Source organism: Drosophila mojavensis, unplaced genomic scaffold (assembly GCF_018153725.1).
Source record: "Drosophila mojavensis isolate 15081-1352.22 unplaced genomic scaffold, ASM1815372v1 contig_231, whole genome shotgun sequence".
NCBI classification, from domain to species: Eukaryota; Metazoa; Arthropoda; class Insecta; order Diptera; family Drosophilidae; genus Drosophila; species Drosophila mojavensis.
The window spans coordinates 3,620,089-3,642,423 of NW_025318772.1; the positions used below are offsets into that span (position 1 = coordinate 3,620,089).

Here is a 22,335-nt window from a genome sequence, read left to right on the forward strand (position 1 = left end):
TCAGTCGTGAAAAGTTGTCTGCGCCGCTTGGTCTGTGCGCCGAATGCTTATTGTGGGCTGCGGTTAAAATGTGTTTGCCGTGTTCATTTTTCATTCGTTGCGCATACGCCACATGCGCCGCGCGTCTTGTGAGCGCTTAACAAGTGTTTTCCGTCTTCCAAGTGACAAATTCAAGTCAAATGGGCAATCAATTTTGTAAAACTGACTAAACAAATACACACATTATGTAAATAGCAAAGAAAAGTGTATCTAATGCGTCTGTTGTGAAGTGTAAAGTGTCGTAGATAAGAGTTCACAGTGCGTGTGGACTGTTTGTAACTAAACGCACAAATAATCTAGATAAAACTCAACTGGTGTTGGGAGTGCACCCGTAGGTGGTTTATAAATAATATAACTAACAATTAATTAACATTAGCTTATCAACAGATTAGGTACGGCAAACGCACAATTAATTTGCTCAACACCTTGTCGCATGTCGCAATATTTCATGCGCTGTCACACGCTTTAAACGTTTGAATAGTTTTTCCTCCGGTTTTATTGTCGTCTGCGATGGCTCGCAAAGCTGTTTTATGCGCCTTCATAATTTAGAAAACAATTTTGATCGGTCGAGCACATGATACAGATACACACACATACATACTATATAGCAGATTCTGTATGTGAGGAGCGGAGCAGTAGGAATTGTTTATGAAAATCACAGAAAGCTTAACGCAAAATCAAAAAGCAAAACATTAACCCACACACGCCGACGAATCGGTCATGGAACGGCTCGACTCTGTTCTGGGATCAGTCAATGTCAGTTGGCTGGCTGCCAGCCGAGGGACGCGCGGGGCATGCAGCCGAATGGAAAGAAAGAAAAAAGGAAAAGTGTGCGACGACATGTTCATGCAGTCGAGTGGATTGGAAAATTTTAGATGCGCTACACTCGCCTCGAAAAGTTGCTCAACAACAACAAAGCAAATTTTCCAAGCACATTTTCAATTGTTCCATTTCAGATGTCAAGTATCAAGTGGCATAGATATAAATACTTATATCTGCCATATATACTTAGATATTGAAAACATATGTTGCCTGGCATATTTTATCTATTATTTAAATTATTTACTATTTATTTATACTCATGGCATTGGCCCAAGTGCAGAATTTATGGCTGTCATTTCTGTTCGGAAAACTTTTCAAGTTTATGCTTAAATCTCTGCTGGAATTGTGCAATAATTGGCAATGATATGCGTCGACATACTATGTAAATATCTGAAATTGGCGAAGGCTGTATACTTGAACGAGTTTTAAATGGGGCTATGAGGAGTGGACTGCCTTTTGATATTATTTTTTATAGAGTTCTGTCTCTGAGATGTTACATCGGAATATAGCTATCAAATATTTGTCTTGTTTGTTAGTGTATAGAGAGAGGGGGCATTATACATACATGTATGTATATGAAGAATTATTCCAAGCTATAATATTTGTTTTATTTAACTACCCATTCAGGAAAGTGAAATGAGTATATTGGTTTTTTGCAATGTCCGTCTTGCTGTTCGTGCCTCTGTCCATATCAACACAAGGAATTTCGCTGCTATTGAAGTTAAAAAGATTGGAGTTAGGTAAATATGGAATATCAGTGGATAAAATGATAAGATTTTCCCGATTTCCCCCCCTAAAAGTGGAGTTAGAAATCGGAAAATTCTAGAGATTAGATTATATGCACGCGTTAACTGGAATATATACTCGCATTGATCAGTCAAAATGATATCAAAATGATATTGCCGATCTCTTCTACGCCAACTGTGGGCGGGGCAAATCAATTCCGAGTGTAGCAAAAAATTTATATCTTTCTAGCTGAACTGTGTTATGGCTGTTAATGAGTATTCTGCAGTCGTTAGCATCCGACCGCAACTATTCTCTTAATAATATAAAAGTTCATAACTTTTGTTGAGTTAACTTGAAGTTATTCCTTATTCGGTAAGATTTCCTACTGACAAGCTGCTTCAACTGTCTGAGTGAGCTTCGTGCTATGCGTTGCATATAATACTCTGTTCTTATCGATAATAGACTAACTTAAATCAGTCAGTCTTTGATTATCTGCAACACTGCATTCCAGTAAAAATATGTTTGCTGCCAAGACTAACTGAGACTGGGTCCATGAACTTAAGGCAGCAATACAAGATGTCGAAAGCGTTGCAACTAGGGCAGCGATAAGCCTCAAGCATCGCCTGACCTTGCCGTTGGAAAGCTTTGAGTGGTATCATTGCACTTGACTTAAGTAATATGATTCTGCTGTTACTTCATCTGAAAAGCACTGAAAGAAGTAGGATTAGTGGCTCAATCGTTCTATCAATATACGTGCATCTATTGGAGTATTGTCAGTATAGAGCTGTATATCTAATATTTCAATCAAAACAGTTTGCTCTCATCATTTCGCTTTTTCTCATCTATATTTCGCATTTCCTATCGATCCAAATTAAATGCTCAATAGCTCATGCAATTTATCAGAGATTCGCATCTATTCATTACTTGCATGCATTATAATAATATAGCGAGGTTAACACAAACATTTATTATGCTTATGGATATGAAATGTATATAGTATTTATTTTGTTTATAGCTGAATTGATCGAATCCGATTTGGTTTTCTTACTGCATCATTTCCGTTTGTGGGTTTTTGCTTATCTTTCAATTTGCTGCCAAAACGCAAAGCTCAAGCTTCGCGTCCTCGCCCCCTACCACTCCATATCTCTCTCTCTCTCTCTCTCTCTCTCCCTTACTATGGCATCGATTGACGTTTTCCAAATTTTCGTGCAATTTGCATATATTTTTAGCTTTTATCTATTTTGAAAATAAATGAATTTCAATGGAAGCAAAATACGCGCAAATTGCGCCGCAAAAGTTAGCGAAAATCTCTGTGCCCCATCAATTAGTGGCACAATCAAATGCAACACGCCAGCTTGTTGCCGCTGTGGCATCCACTTACAAAACACACGCTGCCTTTTCAGCTGCTTTCGCCTCATTGATGATGACGTCAATGTGCGCGTCGTGGCCCTACAATACGCCTGCTTTGTAGTAGATATATAGATACATGTAGATATATACCGATATATGTATATGTATATGTGTCTGTATAGGTGTATTACTGCCTCTAATTTTAGCAATTTTTACGCTGCTCGGCCACTCTTTGTGGAACTTTGCAATTTTTATACTTTTATTGCTGCCTATAATTGGTCTGTTTATGTGCGCGCCCTGAACTTGAAACGATTTACAACATCAGCGTGCTGCATGCTGCATGCTGCATGCCGCATGTTGCGGCCAGAGTGAGCACATTGCATGCTGTTGCAACACAGCAAGAGCTGGGCTACGTTAGTTTTTCCTGGGATTATTATGATGTTATATAGTCGCGCTGTTGCGGTAATTAGATTTATTTTTGTCACGTTGCCGCAATTTGAACTTTGGCGCAGAGTCGAAGTGCCCGCTGACTCAGTACACAGCGAAGACACTGCAAAAAATTACGAGATAGTTGATGCAAGAAATAAATACATAGTTAGAAATATTTAAATGCTTTTTGTTCTTCAATATTTGATATCGCAGATATGTAGAGGGAAGGAGTGAGCAATAGACGGAAGGAAGAGAAGAAGGAAGCAGGAAGGAAGCGAAACAGATAGAGAGATATCGAGAAGAAGCGAGGGAGCAAGTGAGATTGAGATAAAGAAAGAGAGAGAGATAAAGGAAGAGAGAGAGAGAGAGAGAGAGAGAGAGAGAGAGAGATTAGATGAAACGGGGAAAGGGTGGGAGAAAGAAGAAGAGAGAGAAGAAATATAGAGAAAGAGTGAGATAAAGATGGTGAAGATAGAGAAGAAAGGAGAATGGAAGAGAAAGAAAAGGCAAAGAAAAGAGATAAGAAGCGCAGAGAGAGGACAGAGACGGAAAATATAGAGATAGTAGAGAAAATGAGAAGGAAGGGGCCTCCAATGACAGAGCGAAAAAAAGAACTAGATTCAATAACAAATAAACAGTCAAGTATTCAAAATATTCGATAGAGGCACATATACTACATTTTGATATGTACAGGGGAATTAGGAAAATGTGAGAGCGGGAAAAAATAAATAAAAAATGTCAAATAGCTTAATGGGCAGACAAACAGGAAGCAAGCGCCACAGATATCATAATTCTCGAGAATAAAACCAAAATAAAAGAGAAAAACAAACGCAAGCATATATTATGATGGATATTTATATATGCATATAATTTTTATGGGCAATTAAAATGTTTTCTTTGAGGCAATCGTTAGCCATGTCTCTTTTGACCTGACTTACGCCTACTTTTGCGCCATGTAAGCTGTTGCCATTCCACTGGCCGCTGAGCACAGATATGGAATGTGGGCTTTGCAATGGTGAATGGGCACAGCTCATGCTCATTGTTGTTTTCGATGACACATAATGATAAAATCGAACAATTAGCCTTTAGCTCTCAACGCATCAATTAATATTCATAAGCAGACTAATACAGCAGTAAATCTATATAGCTATAAACATGCGTGTGACTGTGTGTGTGTGTGTGTGTGTAGATGTGTAGATATGCATGTATGTGTGTGCTATGCAATACAATCGCAATTAAAATTAATTATGCCATATGTCTTTTTGTCAAGTGTAGCTCATGAGTCTCGTTTGCTCATATTTGTCCAGCGTTTGTCATCGCAGTTCCAGTTCCAGTTCAGCCGTCGGTTCAGCCGGTTCAAAAGCAACGGACGCATCGCACAGTCACTGTGTATGTGTGTGCGAGTGTGTGCGTGTGTGTGGGTAAGTAGTGAAATAGATGTCTAATGCTAATTAGTTAGTCTCTAGTCACATATGCAAATGTAAATAAATACTTATTATTTAAATCAACAGGTTGCGACACTGAAATAAGCGATAAAAACGATTTGTTTATAAACGAAATAACGAACAGCAAGAATTGGCAAATGTGAAAAGTTGCCGACAGAGGAAGAAGCAAAGCAACAAAGCGATGGACATGCATTTAAATGAAATATAAAAGCAAATTCAAAGTGCACATATATTTTGGCAAAGTGTGTGTGAGTGTGCAACTGTGTGTGAACGAAACAAATTGACGAAAATGTTTAATTTGCTGCGACGCACGCGTCAAAGAAAAGCGCAGAAGAACAACAAAATCTACGATGTAAGCGACGAAGAGCAAGCAATACAAACGAAATTAACAACAACAGCGACAGCAAGTGCTGCTGCGGCTGCCAGGACGAGAGAGCAAGAGAGCAGTAATGCTAGCGAGAGCCGTTGCCTATTCAGCGCCAGAGAGCGCGACGCTGAGCGAGCAAGAGCGTGCGAGCAAAAGAGCGAAATGCGTTTGCCTACGCAGGCAGCGCGACGCGCTGTGATCGAAGAGCTGGAGGACTTAAGCAGCGACGAGCACGACGAAGAGCGGCAAAGTGTAAATTTAGCTAAAACAGCTGCGGCGACGGCAACAGCAACAACAATAACAACAGCAACAACAGCAGCTAATGGCCATTCAGCGATCTCTTGGCGCTCCGACAATTTGAATATAAATAACATAGGCGCAGGCAATGGGGCGACGGCGGCGAGGACAACGTCTGTTGTTGTTGATGATGATGATGATGATACTGATGTAGACGATGATCGAAATGGTGGCGGTGCTGCTGCTGCTGCTGCTGGGCATGGCGGCGCGACCAGTCCAAACGAGTCAGCCAGCGCGAACGCAAAAGCAAATAACGTCGACGGTCGGCCAATTGGCATTATTAGTACGAGCATTGGCCAAACGAAAAAACGCCACAATAACGGGCCAATTACCGATGGCACGGTAATTGACGCGACCGATACGGTGATATATCGCAGCGCATCGAAGCAATCGAACGAATTGAAACGACAATCGCGCCTATCGCTGGGCAACATTGCGTTGCATTTAGGTGGCAACAGGGACAACATTGACACTGCCGCAGACGATACGGCGGTGCAGAAGAAGCGCAAAGCGTTGCAGAAGAGTCGCGATTTTCTCACAGATATTTTCATGGCGCGTGGACGTAACCATCAGCGTCAGCAGCGAAATCAACAGCAGCAGCAACAACAGCACCAGCAACACCAACAACATCAATCGAAATCCAAAGCATCTATCGACGACAACGTAATCGCCATTGGACAGACACTGGCAGCAGCACACCTTGAAACGAACTCCGACCCCGCGACCGCGTCCACAAATAGTTATCAAATGACTATGTCTAATAATAGCCCACAGTTGCGGCAGAGCGCGGCCAAAGAGCGTGAGCGGGAGCTAGAGAGAGAGCAGCAGCGAGAGCGCGAAAGAGAGCGACAGCGAGAGCTAAATCAACAGCGAGAGCGAGAGCGAGAGCGTGAGCGGAACGACAGTAATTCAGCTGGAGCATTGCGACAGGAGCAGCAGCCAAAAGAGATCGGCCAGCTGGCGAGAGAGGAGCAGCAGCAGCGACGAGATGCGCATAGAGCGGCGGGTGCCAATTTTATTCAAGCGGCAACCGTCGAGCTGTGCACTGTCGCGGAAGATCAGCAAGAGGACGCTGCCGTACTGCAACGCAGCAACAGCAGCAGCAGCAGTATCAGCAGCAGCAGCAACAACAACAACAACGACAACACCACTAGCAACAACAACACAAGTGACATAATCTCTGGGAACATGGGCCAGACCAGCACCAAGCCCAACGAGTGCACACAGTCGGCGCACAGCTCACGAGCCAGCACGCCGCGTGAGTTCCGTGAGTCGATCGTGAGCGAGCCGCAAAGCGTGCCCGTGGCGCCGCCGCGTCACCAGAAACAACAAACGCAACCGGAAGTGCCCAAAATAACTGTCGTCGACTGCAGCTTCGAGCAGAGTCCCAATGGCAGTCCACAGGCGGGAGAGGTGTTCTATGACTTTGAGAGCCAGTCACCCGCCCAGGGCCACTGTCAGGGTCACGACCTCAACATCCAGGAGCTGAACGAGGCACATGAGGAGACGCTCGAGGATGAGGTGTTCGATATACCCACGACGATCTATCAGCAGCAGGCGAATGGCATTCCCCGACCCTGGACACGCTTGACCAATGTCAAGCTGGAGAATGTGCAGGAGGAGGCCGAGGAGGATGAGGATGATCCGCAGGCCGAGCCCGAGCCCGAGGACGATGAGCTCGATGAGGCGCTCGATCTCGAGTGTGATGACCGTGGGCGTGGCACGCCCAACAGCTCGCGCAAATCGGCGAGCAGCGAACGCAGCGCGCTCAAGAGCGATTCCAATCTCAGCAGCAGCTATGCCGACTCGGGCATCGGCATGGGCCTGGGCGTGGCCGCCAACGAGTCAACGAGCCAAGCAGATCAAAAGCAGCAGCAGCAGCAGCAGCCGGTGCAGCGCAGCGCTGCTTCTATGCAGCCACGGCGCACGCCCTTCGTGCGCGACGGCAACTCAACGTCCACCGACTGCGACTGCGAGGAGCTGTTGCTGCAGTGCGACGAACTCGACGATGAGCAGCAGTTCGACGAGCGTTTGGTGTGCATCGAGAGCATTAGCCTGCCCGATGTCGTTGTCGAGTCAACGACCGTCACATCGCAAGCAAATGCCAGCAGCAGCAGCAGCAGCAGTGCCAACAACAACAACAACAGCAGCAGCAATGGCAACAATGGAGATGGCCATCTGAATATCAATATTACCAACGGCGCCGGCGGCAACAGCCTCGGCAATGTGCATTTCATACCGATACATATCGAGGGCTCAGCAGCGACGGCACGCAGTCGCAGCAACAGTCCCAAGCAGCGCAGCTTGGACGACAGTTGCATAGGACGCAACAACGTGGAGATAGTCGAGGATGGCAGCGTGCTCAACAATCAGACGGACAATAATCGTGAAGCACATGAGCTCAGGTAACCCATATGCTTTGTCTAACGTAATTAAGTAACGTATACGACATTTCAAATATAGTCAAGTAACGTATTTGCCATGTCCAGCGTAATAATGTAACGTATATTCCAAGTCTAACGTAATCACGTAAGGTGTATGCCAAGTCTAAAATAGTCAAGTAACGTCTTGTCTAACGTAAGCAAATAACGTATATTCCATGCCATTCTCAGCCTAGTTAAGTTACGTATACGCTACTTCTAACGTAGTCAACTAACGTATAGCGCTTGTCTAAAGAAATCACGTAACGAGTTAGCCATGTCTAATGTAATCAGGTAACGTATATCACGTAAGGTATAGGTCAAGTCTTACGTACTCACGTAAAGTATATGCCATGTCAAACGTAGTGTCGTAAAAGTATGCCAAGCTTAGCCTAGTGACTTAATTTGTAAGCCATGTCTAACGTAATCACGGCCATGTATAGGCCATGAAGAACGTAATGTGAACGTATACGCCATATCTAACTTGGTCAAGTAACGTAAAGGACATGTATAACGTAATCACGTAACACATATTCATTGTCTACCGTAGTCAAGTAACGCATACGTCAAACCAAACTTAGTCACTTCACGTATACGGCATGGCTAACGTGTTCAAGTAACGTATACGCCATGTCTCCCACATCGCAGTCATAAATCAAAAGAATAAGCAAACAAAAACAAAAGTGAAACTAAGCGATGATCTAATACGTCTCTAGCTCTTCGGCTACTGCTGCTGAATGATTCAACGTTTTGTTTATTGTCTGTGCAGCGCGGCGTATGCGCAATATTTATGCGCGTTGCTCTCCAAAGTTGCTGCAACTGCATTTTCCTTTGTGGCGTCAAATGCGATGCCTTAATTAATTAGCTGATCCCTGCCTCCCGCCCCCCACCGATTTCCCGACTTCTTCCACCACATTTTCCATGACATTTGCGTAGCAATTTTCTTGCTGCCATTCATCTTGAGCGCTTTTCCCATTTCTTGTTCTTCATTTATACATATATATATTTTGTTTATATAGCAAGATATATGTACTTTGTGGCAATTTTCCAGTCAAGTCACCTAAAACGAAAACATTTTTCTGCGCTTTGATTTTATTGAGTTTTTCTATTATACACTTTTTTTTCTGTTTTTTGCACATGCCAATCTTGTGTGTTCCCAGAGTATGATATATGTATATGATTTCTTGGAAAACATGAAAATCGAAGAGCATTTTTAATTATTCTTGACAAGTATCAGAAACATGCAATAATTCAGATTTGATAAATATAAATATAAATATATAAAAGAAAAATATTCTTAAAATCTTTTCTAAATATGAGAATAAAGGAATAAATTCTGATTATCAAATGTATTTCAAATATTGCTGGATAGTACATGAAATCAGCCTATGACATTGAACTTGGACTACTGTGAGGATCTCTTAATTAAATTATTTTGATTGATTTATGTGCTATATTTATAGTAAAACGTTTGTTTATCTAAAATACGCACTGCAGATTCTTATAGGATATAGATTTGTTCATCTTAACAAAAGAACCTTGAACTAACTTGAAAGATTCCATTTCCATCCCCAAATACCACACAATATATATGTGTATATGTATCTAAATATTTATAACAATGAATTCCTAATAATATTTTTGTTAGTTTTTTTTTTTATTCTTTAAGTTTTTTTTTTTTTTTTTGCATTTGTTTTTCTCTTGCTTTCGCCCTCTTTAAATGTTTTTGCTTAAGCAAAATTAATCTCAATTTAAAAGCAATTATTTCCTTGACTATTACGTATATGTTATTGCGAAACTATTTGTATTCACTTATATTTTTATTTATGTTTGTATTTATTTGTATTTATATCATATAACCACAAATGTCACTTGCCCATTGTTTGGCCTTCAGAAATATGACAGATTGTGACAGCCGGTCGGCAAGTGTCTTGACGAATTGTTATATTATATATATATTTATTTAAATATATTTGGCACTAATTATTCACATTAGTATTTATATACAATTATTAAATATTTTATAGAATAAACTGGCATTTGATGGCATGCTGTTCGTGCCCTTCCGTTTTGGGGCGTCGAGCTCACCGTTTGCCGTAAATCAGCTGAAAATAATTTCGCTCGTCATTTGTTGGCAACATGTTTGTTCGCATTTCGCATTTCGTATTTTGTGTTTCCCACGCCGAATTCTCAATAATTTTCTTTTCATATGCGCTACGTCAAATGTGCATAGAGAACTCGAGCTGCCTGCTCTAGTTTTTCCGGTTTATTTTGGTTGCTTTTACTTCTCTTCAATTATTTCGCTATCTTTTCTATGCCATGTGAAATATTTCTAAATTGCAAATGCTTGCAATATGCACACGTCTTAGATTTCTGGAGGAAGGCGGCTGCTCTTGATTTAACAGCTGGCCCATGAAAGTGGCCCATGAAAGTAAACAATCTTAGCCCATCAATTCGAATGTTTACGCCCAGCGCCACGCAATGGGGGCGTATGCGTAATTTCGTGAGCATGCATCTAACTTATGAGCTGCTGTGTTTAGATGAAGTAATTTCATGAACAACTTGGACATAAACAAACTAACTGAGAGAGAAGAAGAAGCAGGAGCAGCAGCAGCACCAGCAGCAGCATTCTTCGTCAAAAACTCAAAAATAATTGAAATAACTTGCCAGATACATCTGTTGTATCTATGTATCTTCTGTATCTATGTATCTGTTGTATCTTGTACGCAGCATCGCGTGTCACAATTTGATAAATTCGCCACTCATTGTCTCTCGAGCAGCATCTTAACACTTGCCAAATTGCACAGCTACACGGATACAGCTATACGGATACAGATACAAATACAGCTACAGCTACAGCTATAGAGCTATAGATACACAGATACGTTGTTTCTTTTATAAATAGCTTTGCGCATTTGCACATTGCCGCGCGACAAGACGGCAAATTTAAATAAGTTACATTCAATTAAAACGTATTTTATTTTGCGTTTAATGCAAAACAAAATAAAACAAGCTAAATGCCAATGCTGACAACGACCTGAACGCCAATGCAATACTCTAACAGGAACCATAAACTGATATATGTATAACTGATAGATTTATATATATATATATATTTTGTAATTATATATAAATTTTTGTATTTTGTATTAATTTCTTATATTTTATAAATTGAATATCTAATATTTTATGCAAAATTTTATGTTAATTTCATGTTATTTGCTTTTTATCTAGAATCAAAATTCATAGCTTTAATGAGAATTTAATATGAATATATTCTAGCTCTTACATATTCCACATAAGCTTGCTCTACATCAATTTTTATGATGTATAACTTTGAAAACATACCAGCTGATATATATTATGCACATGCTTTGTTTCTGGCCTAGTTTCGATATTAACGTATGCCAACTTTACAACTTTTTGATAGACTTTGTTCAGTCAAAAGTTTTATGATAGACTTTTGCCTTTCACTAATTTTCTCATTGTTCGGAACAATTTTGCTAGCTTGTGAAACATAAGGAAGCGTTTTCCTTACTTAACTGCCATGAGATACATAATTAACTCTTCGATAGTGTAGCGCTTTAAGTAAGCCTTGCTAAACAAAACTTAAGCTCACTTTGCTTAACATTTAAAAAATGCAAAACTAAACTAAAAGAATTCTATTAAATTGAATTTCCCTTTCAAATGTTTCATGTGATTGAGTATTATTCGAATCGCTTTTCGCAGCAACTTTATAAAGTTTGCCCAGCTTTATCAGCTGTTCATCCCATTATATCTATCCACCCCTCTACTTGAGCTGCTGCTCTATAAACAATCTAGATAAACAGCTCATCAATAGACCATCCAGTTAAAGCCCTTTTCAAGCCATACACAATCCAGCTCACAGTGTCATTATGGCCCATTCAAAGGGTATCAGCTCTAAGAAATACTAAATACAATAGATGCGCATGTCTGCGTTGTCTGCGTCGTCGCTAGCAAATTATGGCTAGCCTGTGGGGAAGGCATTCCCACAATGTTTTCTGCACCTCATTTCAGTCTTTGGATTCAAGTGCGTCAAGTCGTTAACATATACAAAATATATATCTAAATATATATGTGTATATGTGTGAGTGTGAGCTATACAGGTGCGGGTGTATCTTTTTTTCTTAAATAATATAATTATTTATTTATTTATATTGCGGCTTAGTTAAAAATCTAACATAAGACACGAGTGCGTGCGCTGCTCACGTAGCTGACTCATTTTTTGTTTTCACTCGGATTTTCTAGAGATTTGTTGACTAAAAATATATGCAACCTATATAGAGAGACAAGAAATACATATTTATATATGTATTATAAATATTTGCACTAATTTGTCTGGCTTTTGCTAATACGGATTTAATTATCGCAAAATTCATTCACAGAAAGGAGCTCAAGGTGCAGAAGGCGCGTTTTAGCTCACAGCTCGAGGATGCGCACAAAAATGTTCAAAATCTGGAGAGTAAAGTGAGCGATATGCAGCTAAAGATACAGAATCTGGAGCAGGAACTCTCGCAGAAGCAATGGAATGTGGACAGTGAGTTGAACTAAGCAAATCCCTGAGATCACACTCTCATCATATTTGTTCGCAGGACTCCAGGGAGAGCTGACGGCCGCGCAAAAGGACGATGAATATGTGCGCAAGAAGCTGAAGCTGCTCGAGGACGAAAAGGTGCATCTGCGGCACAAATACAGCGACGATGAAGACGAATTCCGACGCAAATACAGTGAGTACTTGGCAATATGATTTCGAAATAAAATCAAAACAAAAACTCGTTATCTCAGATACTTTGGAGGCGCAATATAACGAATTAACCGAGAAGTACAAACAGACGCAGAGCCTGGCAAATGGACTACAGACACAGCTGGCTGCAGCTCAGGCTGAGCTGGCCAAGTGGGCCGATGAGGTGAACAGAATACGTGAGGAGCTGGAGGAGCAAATACGCATACTCAAAAATGCACTCGAGAATTCCGAGGCGGAGCGCAAAATCTGTGAGGATAAGTGGCAAACCGAGTTCGAGCTGCTCAGAACACACAACAGAGGTGCGACCCACATTGTAATACGCTACACACACACACCGGCATGCAAAACAAATATTGCTTTTAGATACCCTCATGGACTTAGTGGTAAAGGTTGGGCTGGACTGAAAGGCAACTATATCCCAGTTGATGTAGATGTGAAGTCGAAAATTCAGTTCAAAAACAATGAACAGCAATCGCCTCTCTTTACTCTTCTCATGAACTAAAGCTGATGGGAGATAGAAGAATATATATTATTATATTATATATTGAAAAACCCTATATAATATTCCATTTTTCAGTCGTTTTGTTTCTCTTTCCTCTCTCTGTTAATGCTTGTGTCTTAGTCTCAGAGATGAACTTTTCCTTTGATTCCCATTCTCTCTCTTTCAATCTCGCCCTACGTCTACTGCTAGCTTCGTTGTCTCTTTCCAGGGCTACCATCTCTAGTCCATCCTCCTTTTCTTGTTTTCCAGTTTAGCTTTCCTTACTTGCCTCCCGCTCCCTCTCTCTTTCTCTATCTCTCTTTCTCTATCTCTCTCTCTCTCTCTCTCTCTCGCTCGATCTTTTTTCCCAAGTTTCTATTTTACTTTCATCTAATTCTCATTCCCATTCTTTTATTCTTTTCCTTCTCTTACATTATTCATTCATCACTTCGACTTTATTACTTCGTAAATACCGCCTTTCTATGCAATTTTCATAAAGTGAATACACCTTTTATACAATAAGATACTCAACTGTAATGCTTTATACAGGATATCTTCTAGTCTATTGTAATTTCGTGTGTCTTTTCATAATTGACAGAACGCGAGGAGACCCTCATGTCGGACTGCGAGTGGCAGATGCGGCAAATGCAGCGCCAGTGGAAGGACAAACTGGACAAATCCAATTACGAACGCAAACAGGCAGCGGCCAAGGCCGAGGAGCTGGAACTGGAGCTGCAATCACGTCGCAAGGAGGCAGAAAGTTTGCGCATTTGCCAGGCACAGGTGAAGTCGCTAAGCGGCGTCGTCAGCGAACAGGAGCGCTCCATCCAGACGCTCATGGAGCGCATCGATAACCTGAAGGATGAACTCGAAATGGCCAACAGCAATCTGGAGACACAGATCGAAGCTGTGCACAAGATTAAATATCAGTGTGATAAGTGAGTCGAACTATCTTTTGAATACTTCTCAATGAAAGCATATGATAATCTGTGAACTTTACTCTGCAGCGCCATTTATGATAAGGAGCGTCAAATGATCTATCGCATCGATGAGGTGCGCAACGAAGCTGCCGCCTTTTGGGAGAATAAACTTTAGTAAGTAAAATGTATTAAAGGGTATCTAAGTATCTTAATAAGTGCAATGAATTAAAGGGGATCTAGTATTAGACAAACAAGTTGGTAAGGTAAATTCAGTGAGAAAGCTTGTTTATAAATCAGTTCTCTGCTTGAGAGAATTCACTCAAATTACAAAAGGCTTAAGAATTTCTATCTAAATTAAAAGTTAGTCAACACTGAAGTTCCTTTAGTAGATGACTTTCCCTTAATTTGATTCTCATCAATAGGATTTTCATATTTACTTTTTTTCAATCTTCATTAAAATTTCTCATTAAACATTTAATATTGTATGTTTTTGTGTTTATTTAGTCATATATCCTCATACTATTAGTTTATACCATAGATTCAATTATTCCAGTAGAGCTTTCTCTTTGTTCTCTGAAACAACAAAATGTTGCAATATTTAAGATTATATAACTTATGATTATATAATGGTTCCTTTACGGTAGATTCAATTTGTGTCATTTGAAACCTTAATCCTAATCCGCATATATTTCCACTCGTTTTACACGCATCCAAGTGAAATTGATAGAGCCACATATATTTATTTCCACTCATTTTTCATCTACTCAACTGAATTTGATGGATCCTTAATAATTTATGTATTCATAATCTTCCACCACACAGCACAGAGATGACAAGACTGACCAATGAACTAGAATCCGTTTACGTGGAGGAGCGACGCGACGCATTGGACAAGCTGCAGGCGGAGCACATTGAGGAGCTGCGTGCACTGACCAATCGCTACACGGCGAACGAGGAGGAGCTGCGTGCCGAGGTGCCGAAGCAACTAATACAACTTATTCTTGAATTAGCTAATCCAATGATATATTTTCCAGATCGAAGAGCTGACCGAGAACTTGGAGCAGAAGAAGCAGGATTTTCTGTCGCTGCGCGAGCGCTCGGACAATGCGCTGCTGCAGACGCGCATGCATCTGGATCGTGCGGATCGTGAGTATCAGAATGCCATGTGTCGCGAGGAGGATCGACGCGTGGAGCTGGAGGAGAAGCTGCGCAAGGAGTTCGAGGCGGAAAAGGAGGAAATGGAGGAGAAGTTTCGCGAACGTTTGGATCAAGTCAAGGAGGAGTTTGCCAAGGAGCTGCAGCTGTCCACGCAGGACTTGATTGAGACGCATCGAAAGGAACTGGGTAAGATTTAGCTAAGCGAGAGAGATGCATATGCTACATTCATAATCTTTGCAGAGAGCCAAAAAGCGAAACTGCAAAGCGAGCGGGATGAGGCGATTCAGGAGCTGGTCGAGCGACATCGCGCCAAAATGGCCGCTGCCGAGGAACGAATCAAGTGAGTAAATTGGCTCCGAGGTAATCGAATGTAACCCCAGCTAACTGTACTAGAGCCTAAACCCATATCAGTATATATAGATATATATATATATATACAGTGCCTGCCAATAGACTTCCAACTGTTTTTGTTTGCCACATTTCTCATTTTTCATTTGCCTGCCAACAAATTCATGCATTTACTTGTCTCTTGTTTCTCTTTTACACACACACACACACACACACATATATATATATATATACACCTACACACACTCACACACAGCTGCATTGGTGCGGGCGCCCTGTGTCTGCTTGCGAAGTGGGCGTGTCCATATGCGCCCAGCATCTATGTGCTGTATCTGACGATGTCGCCATTGATTGCCTTAGCATGCTTAGTGTTCAATATAATTGCTGTGCTCTATATCAAATATCGTCATCTCTTGAACAACATTTAGAGCTAGCACATAAGTATCGAAGTCTATCTATATACATATATAATATATTAAACATCTAGCTATATATCATATCAATCAATCAATCAGAGAGTCTTGTGCCTGCTTTGCTATGAACAATTTTTGGTCTATGTCAATGAATATATAACTTTAACTTTCTCTTTTACGCTATATATTCGTCTTTTCCTCTGTTACACACACACTCTATCCCTCTCTATCTCCCTTCCTCTCTGTCTCCCCCACTCTCACTCTCTCTCTCTCTCTGTCTCTGCTTCAATCTAACAATGACAAACGTACAGCGATGTAGAGCTTCGGCATCAGCGCAATCTGAAGGACCTGAAGGCCGCCTATGATGCTGAGAAGGCGGCGCTGGATAAACGCGACATTAGCAACGCCAACGAGATCGAGCAACTGCATCGCAAGTGCCGCTGCCTGACCAATCTGTAAGTCTGTAAGCCCAGTCTGGGGCTGAACTCTGCTTAACCTACGCTTAGCCGTGTCGTCTCGTCTTGTCGCTGCATCCGGATCGAGACGCCTTGCACGCATCACTAATCTCAATTCGCGAATCCTTTTGCAGCTTCGAGGAGATGCGCATGCGCTATGAGCGCCGTGATCCGCGCCCCGAGGACCTGCGCGAGATCGCCGAGCTGCGCCAGCGCTGCGACAGCCAGGAACGGGATCTGTTTGTTCTAACGGACCGGCTGCGCGACATGCAGAATCAAATGGCCGAGCAGCAGCTGCAGCAGCAGCAGCAGCGAGGCAACGCGGTCAAGAAGCCGCCGCCGAAGACCCTGGCCACCAGCTGTGATGTCATCTATGAGGAGAACGAGGAGCGTGAATCGCCCGAACTCGAAGTGAACGGCAACTGCTCCGCCTCCTCCTCCAGCCAGGACGATGGCGACGAGGAGGAGCCCGGCGAACAGGAGCCCAGCGACACGGAATCCAATCACACCATCGAAATCAATGGCAAACGCAAGGATCGCATCAACGAGGACGATGCCCACATGATCTCCGCCGTCTGATCCAACCGAACGGATCAGGAATTTCGATTCAACTTGAGTCTCACGCCGGGTCCGTTGCAGCCGAGGCGCAGTCGAGCCGCGTTGCCCATCGCAGAGTTTCCTTCACTCACTAACCACAAACCACTCGATCCTTCGAGTTGCCCACACTGTCCTCTCACCCTGCACCACTGAGCACTGACAAAGAAACACTAAACTACATAAAAATTGTAAAATACAATCTGAACTGGTTTCAAAAACCTACAATAAACAAAAAGATTTAAAAGTAACAAAAAAATGAAACTTTAACGAAATAAATGTAAATATTTTTAGCAAGTTTAACAAAGCTTTTATTTTTCAATTTAAAAAAAAAATGGAAAGAAATTTTTATATACTTTTTTTTGAAAAGGATTTCATTGGGGTAAAAATAATATTTTTTTTAATTTCTTATATATATTATTATGTATATACTTAATATTTTTGATAAGACTTTTAGTGCATAATTTTTGGTATCATGGACTTCAAGCCTCTTAAGGACTAAAAACTTTTGTATAAATATTTTATTTATTTAATTTAGAAATAAAAATTCTAATTTTGAAAAGTTCCCTCAAAAGTATAAGAGTTTTGATTTCCTAACTTATAATGTGATCTATCTATTTGTATCTATCAATAACTGTTAGACTTCCAGAGTTGTAGCTAAAAGTTGAAACTAAAAAGGGTTTTAAACATGAAAAAATGGTAAGAATTAAAAAAAAAAAAAAAAAAAAAAAAACAAATAGCATATAACCACAAATCATGACACATAGGAATGATAGGATATGAGAGGATAGAAATTTATATAATGATCAGCGCCGTGCTGAGCGTTCTGCGTCGACCAGGCTGGTAGACTTTCTCTCTATCTTTCTTTCTCCTTCTCTCTCTCTCTCTCTCTCTCTCTGTCTAGTCTTTTCTGTAAAAGTACATAGTTTTCTGAAAACTAAACTCATATCAGAGATTTGAAAATTTTTATTATTTATTTAATTTTTTTTATTATTTTTTTTTTTTTTTTTTTTAATAATACATAATATAATATAATAATAATATTGAAAATAGTGTTTAGTGATTTTTGAGGTGTTTATAAATTATATAAAATTAAAGGTTCTACAATGTAAATTTATGACTTTGCCATTTAGGAATTTTTTCATAATGCCTAAGCGTAAATTTTCATATTTGGTTTTCCATAGCGATTTTCGTGCGTGAGAAAATTTAGGATTTAATTTTATAAAGCGTAAATTCAAGTATTTTCAATCCTTTTATACACATATATATGCATCGATATAAAAAATAAGTGATTTAATTAGCTTTAAGCATTGATAGACTTAGAGTAGTATCAGCTCCAACTGATTCCTCCATCCCTGCCAATATTTCTGGGCCAGTTCGAGAACGAAAACCAGAGCAGCGGCCGCATCAAATGTGGCCAAAAGTTTCCACACCCAGAGCAGGTCGCGATTTGTGAGTGGAGCGTGGATGAACTCGGCATACGAATGGGTTTGGTTGTGGGGCTCGATCTGGGTGGCCGTCAGGCTGTGCATGGCCTCCGAGATCCAATGCCTGACCAGGCCGACGTCGTGGGCGCGATAGATGAACTCGTTCAGGGTTGCCTTGAAGACGGAGTTGTTCTGCACGAGGCCCACAATGGGATAGTCATAGAACAGGATCAAGCCGGGGGATTCGCATAGGACGTTCCGTCTGTAACGGCTCTGGTAGTTGTTCACGATCTGCCAGAGTCGGCTGGAGGTCTGGTAGGCGTGGTGCGTGTCCAGGGCAAACATCAGAGCGTTGCGCTTGATGGTGGGCGTAAGAATCTTATTGGTCAACTGGCCGATCTGCTGGCGATTCACCTGCAGCTCACTCATGCTCGCTGCATACTCGTCGAACATGACAGGCAAGCCGCTCTGCTGCAGCTCCTCGAAGTTCTGGATGTGCTGATAGCAGGGCAACTTGGTCAGCAGGGCGCTCAGGCTGGCGCTGAAGAAGCAGCTGAAGACCAGACTGAAGACGTACATGATCATGAGGAACTGTCGCATCGTGAGGCTGCGATAGCGTCGGATGATGCCGAATGGCAGGCCCAAGGCGCCAGCGAAGACGCGCATATTGACGAAGCACGCGAACCAGTTCTAGTTCCCGCTCTCACGTCGGGTGATCCGCTGGTTCGCCAGCTCCAAGAGCTTTTCGAGCAGGGCGAAGATCAGATAGACGCCCAGTATGATCAGAAAGTAGGGCCTTAGACTCCTAAAGATGTCGTCCAATCGCATCTCTTTGCCACACGGCACGACTATAAACACCTGGGAAATGTCCAGGTAGGTGGTGTACTCCGTATTGAAGGAGAATATCCGGCTATACATGGGCAAGTCCACCTCCTTCCGGCTCACCAGTCCCCGAATCTCCACGTCACTTAGCCAGGTGTTCTCGTTCACTGGTTTCCTGAATCTCAATCGAATATTGTATATTCGTGCGAACTGCCTGATGAGTCGATCCATGTAGCCGCCCAAGTATTTGCTGCCCCCCACCCTGTGCTTGGCCAGGAAGCTGCCGGGAATGTGTAGACTCGGATGGGCTATGGCTGTCCTCTGATGAAAGTCGCCCCAGATCCAGTTGAAGATTTTACCTCCATTTGAATCATTCAGCGGCGCGAAAGTCGCCTCTGGAAATGGCTGCAATCGATAGGCGTTTATCGATAGCTCCATCGGTTTGGAGTGCAGCACCAGCATATTCAGCAAATTGTATTTATCTGCCTGATCGGCGATCAGTGATAGATATTGCTGTGGATCAGGCTCGGCAACATTCAACCAGATCAGAGTGCGCGTCTCTCTGATCCGATCTAGAATCTCGGCCAGGCACTGCAGCAGCACGAAGTCCTCCGGCTGCTGTATGCAGAGTAGGGCGAGTGCCTCGCTATTGAAGTGTTCGCCTAGCCTAGTCCCGTCAGCCTCGTCTAGGCGTAGCACCGGTATTCCAATCGGATTCAGCTCGTTCAGGCAGGAGTTTAAGTCCTTTTGCCGTTGCATGAACAGCAACGTCTCAATGGGCCTTTGACTTTGCATTTTCTCTATGAGCTCAAGGATATACCCAACATCTGAGGTTTCAGCTGATACCAATAATCGATAAGTTATCGATTGGCCAGGTAGCAGCCACAAACCAAACATAAATGCACTGAGCGCCAACAACATTCTGAGCCAAGTGGAGAACACAAACTGGGCACTCGCTTCGACATTTTACATTTTCTATTAATTTATACATTAATCTAATTAGTTTTAATCGAAAAAGGAAATCTTGAAAAACTTACTTATCCTTAGTAGGTGTCAAAAGTCAAAGCGAAGGCAGGTGAGCTAATGAAGCTATTCCTCTATAATATATAATATATATAGCAATATTTAGAGGTATATATAAACAAGGTACAAAATAAATATATTTGTATATATTTGCTTATTGCTTAATATTTAAATGTCTCGAAACTTAATCTCTTACAAATAAGAAAACTCCAATATAGAGTCTGCACTTTTATTTAGATATTTTTATTTACCTGTCAACAGGTAGTTAAAATCTTGGGTTTTTGAAGAACTACGAAATTTGATTGGAATCACCTGTAAATGCAGCGTGCCGTTTTTCGTTAAATGCTTCGCATGTTTTATGCTTTCGTTGAGTTTTCTCTTAGTTTCGTTTCACGTCGTTTCGCTGTGGCTTAAATGGGCGTCTATGCATATCTTATCGCTCTCTTTGCTTGCCATTGCGGCTCTCTTTGTTTCATTTCGTTCGGCCATGCTTCGCATTTTATCCCTTGCGCGCGTTTCGTTGCCAGCCGTATCGTTTCGCATTCGTTTCGTTTAGTTTATCTGCTTGTTTGGCTCGTTGGTTGGTTCGTTGCGTTTCATTTGGTTTGTTCGTTGCTGTTGCCGAGCAACTCTTGACGTGAACGGACGTGTTTTTTCTCGCAGCGGCAAACACTGCGAACGCAACGAAAGAACAGACAGGCGACAAATACAAAACACCGTAACGCAACCGAATAAAACTGTAAAGTGCAAGAACGTTATACACCAATACAATACAATACAATACTTTCTCAGAAGGAACGTCTGCTGCGTTTTTGTTTTTGTTATCGTTGTTAAAGTCAAGTGAACAAGTATCCGGTTAAAATTATAAATAAAATTTTATTTTACACCTCTTTGGTTTAGTGTTACGTTTTATGTTGAATTTGTATAGTTTTCGCAATTGTCCAAAATGCAATTGAACATGAATAAGAATCAATTACCGGTGCGCGTGTGAGACTCTTAATAATAATAATCAAAATCAAAATCATAATAAAACGGTGAGCACGAGAGACAATCAAATAATTATAATACGAGTATATGACAAGCTTGAGAGCTTCACGTGCAGCATAAGAAATCGTGATAACACACACACACAAATATATGTACATAAACATCAACAGCAGCATCAGCATTTTGTTGTTGTGCACGCTCAATCGCCGTTAACATCGTGTGTGTTCCAGCAACAGCAGCAGCGGCAGCCACCAACAAATACAAACGAGCAATTTTCGTGCGTCGACGTCGCTGCTGCCGGCTGCTGCAATTATGTGTAGCAGCAGCGACGCTTTAAATAAAAGGTAGACAGCAATAGCAACAAAACAAGCATAACAGGCAGAAGCTTCCGCTGCCTCAGTCGCCGTCACCGTCGCTGTCTCTTGCATGCAATTAATGTACACAGTTTTTTGCATACATAAATTACAGCAACAAAACAACTACAACAACAACAAAAGTAACATCAGCGGCAGCAACGTTTACAATTTGTGTGTGCTTTGCCGGCAGACGCTGTCGAGTGCTGCCGCCGCCCCAAAGGTCGTTGGCGCTAAGGTCACAGTCAACTGAAGAGAGAAGCGAGATTTAGAGAAAGAGAGATAAAGAGTGTACGAATTTCGTGCTGCAAGTGTGACACACAGGAACGCCCCAACAACAATAATACAAAAGCTTGAAAAAAACGGTAAATCTTCAAATACGCGTGTGCCTCAAGTATTTAGATAAAATAAAAACGTAAATTCAACAAACAGCAGCAGCAATCGCTGTCGACGTCAACGTCAGCGCAGCTTGCAAATCGCATGGTAAGTGCCGCTACTTTTTCTTTCCCCCTTTGGTCTCCTTCAGCTTCATTCGCATTTGCCGTTGTTATTGTAAATGATTTGCAGTCACCTTCAGCTACGGCTGGGCTCTTCTGCTTAAACCTTTGCTCTCGCTGTCTCTCGCCCACTCTCGCACACGCTCCATCTCACTCTCTTATTCCGTGAACAACGCATTTGAGGATATTTCTAATCC

General features: G+C 41.7%; 3 protein-coding genes across 9 annotated transcripts in view; 2 read left to right on the forward strand and 1 right to left on the reverse strand.

Moving 5' to 3' along the window:
- Window positions 1-40: 40 nt before the first annotated feature.
- On the forward strand, window positions 41-17,287 carry LOC6574835 (myosin-2 heavy chain). Its single transcript, XM_002000827.4, is given in 15 exon segments — window positions 41-370; window positions 4,642-4,787; window positions 4,878-6,559; window positions 6,562-6,622; window positions 6,624-7,880; window positions 12,302-12,453; window positions 12,509-12,643; window positions 12,702-12,959; window positions 13,740-14,079; window positions 14,149-14,235; window positions 14,884-15,034; window positions 15,096-15,405; window positions 15,460-15,559; window positions 16,292-16,435; window positions 16,570-17,287. Coding segments are annotated over 13 exon segments (4,899 nt in total). The 5' UTR covers window positions 41-370; window positions 4,642-4,787; window positions 4,878-5,100; the 3' UTR covers window positions 17,015-17,287.
- Window positions 17,288-18,277: 990 nt separating this feature from the next.
- LOC6574837 lies at window positions 18,278-20,247 on the reverse strand. Its single transcript, XM_044007994.1, is given in 1 exon segment — window positions 18,278-20,247. A coding segment is annotated over 1 exon segment (1,725 nt). The 5' UTR covers window positions 20,074-20,247; the 3' UTR covers window positions 18,278-18,348.
- Window positions 20,248-20,899: 652 nt separating this feature from the next.
- The window catches only part of LOC6574842 (sterile alpha motif domain-containing protein 5), a 177,562-nt gene continuing 176,126 nt past the window's right edge, over window positions 20,900-22,335 (forward strand). For 4 of the 7 annotated variants that reach the window (XM_044008057.1, XM_044008059.1, XM_044008058.1 and 1 more), the window contains exon 1: window positions 20,903-22,124. The gene's annotated coding sequence lies outside the window, so the exon portion shown is untranslated. Of the gene's footprint in view, window positions 22,125-22,335 lie in introns of all 7 variants that reach the window. The other 3 variants (XM_044008061.1, XM_044008062.1, XM_032733818.2) reach the window with 3 other exon arrangements.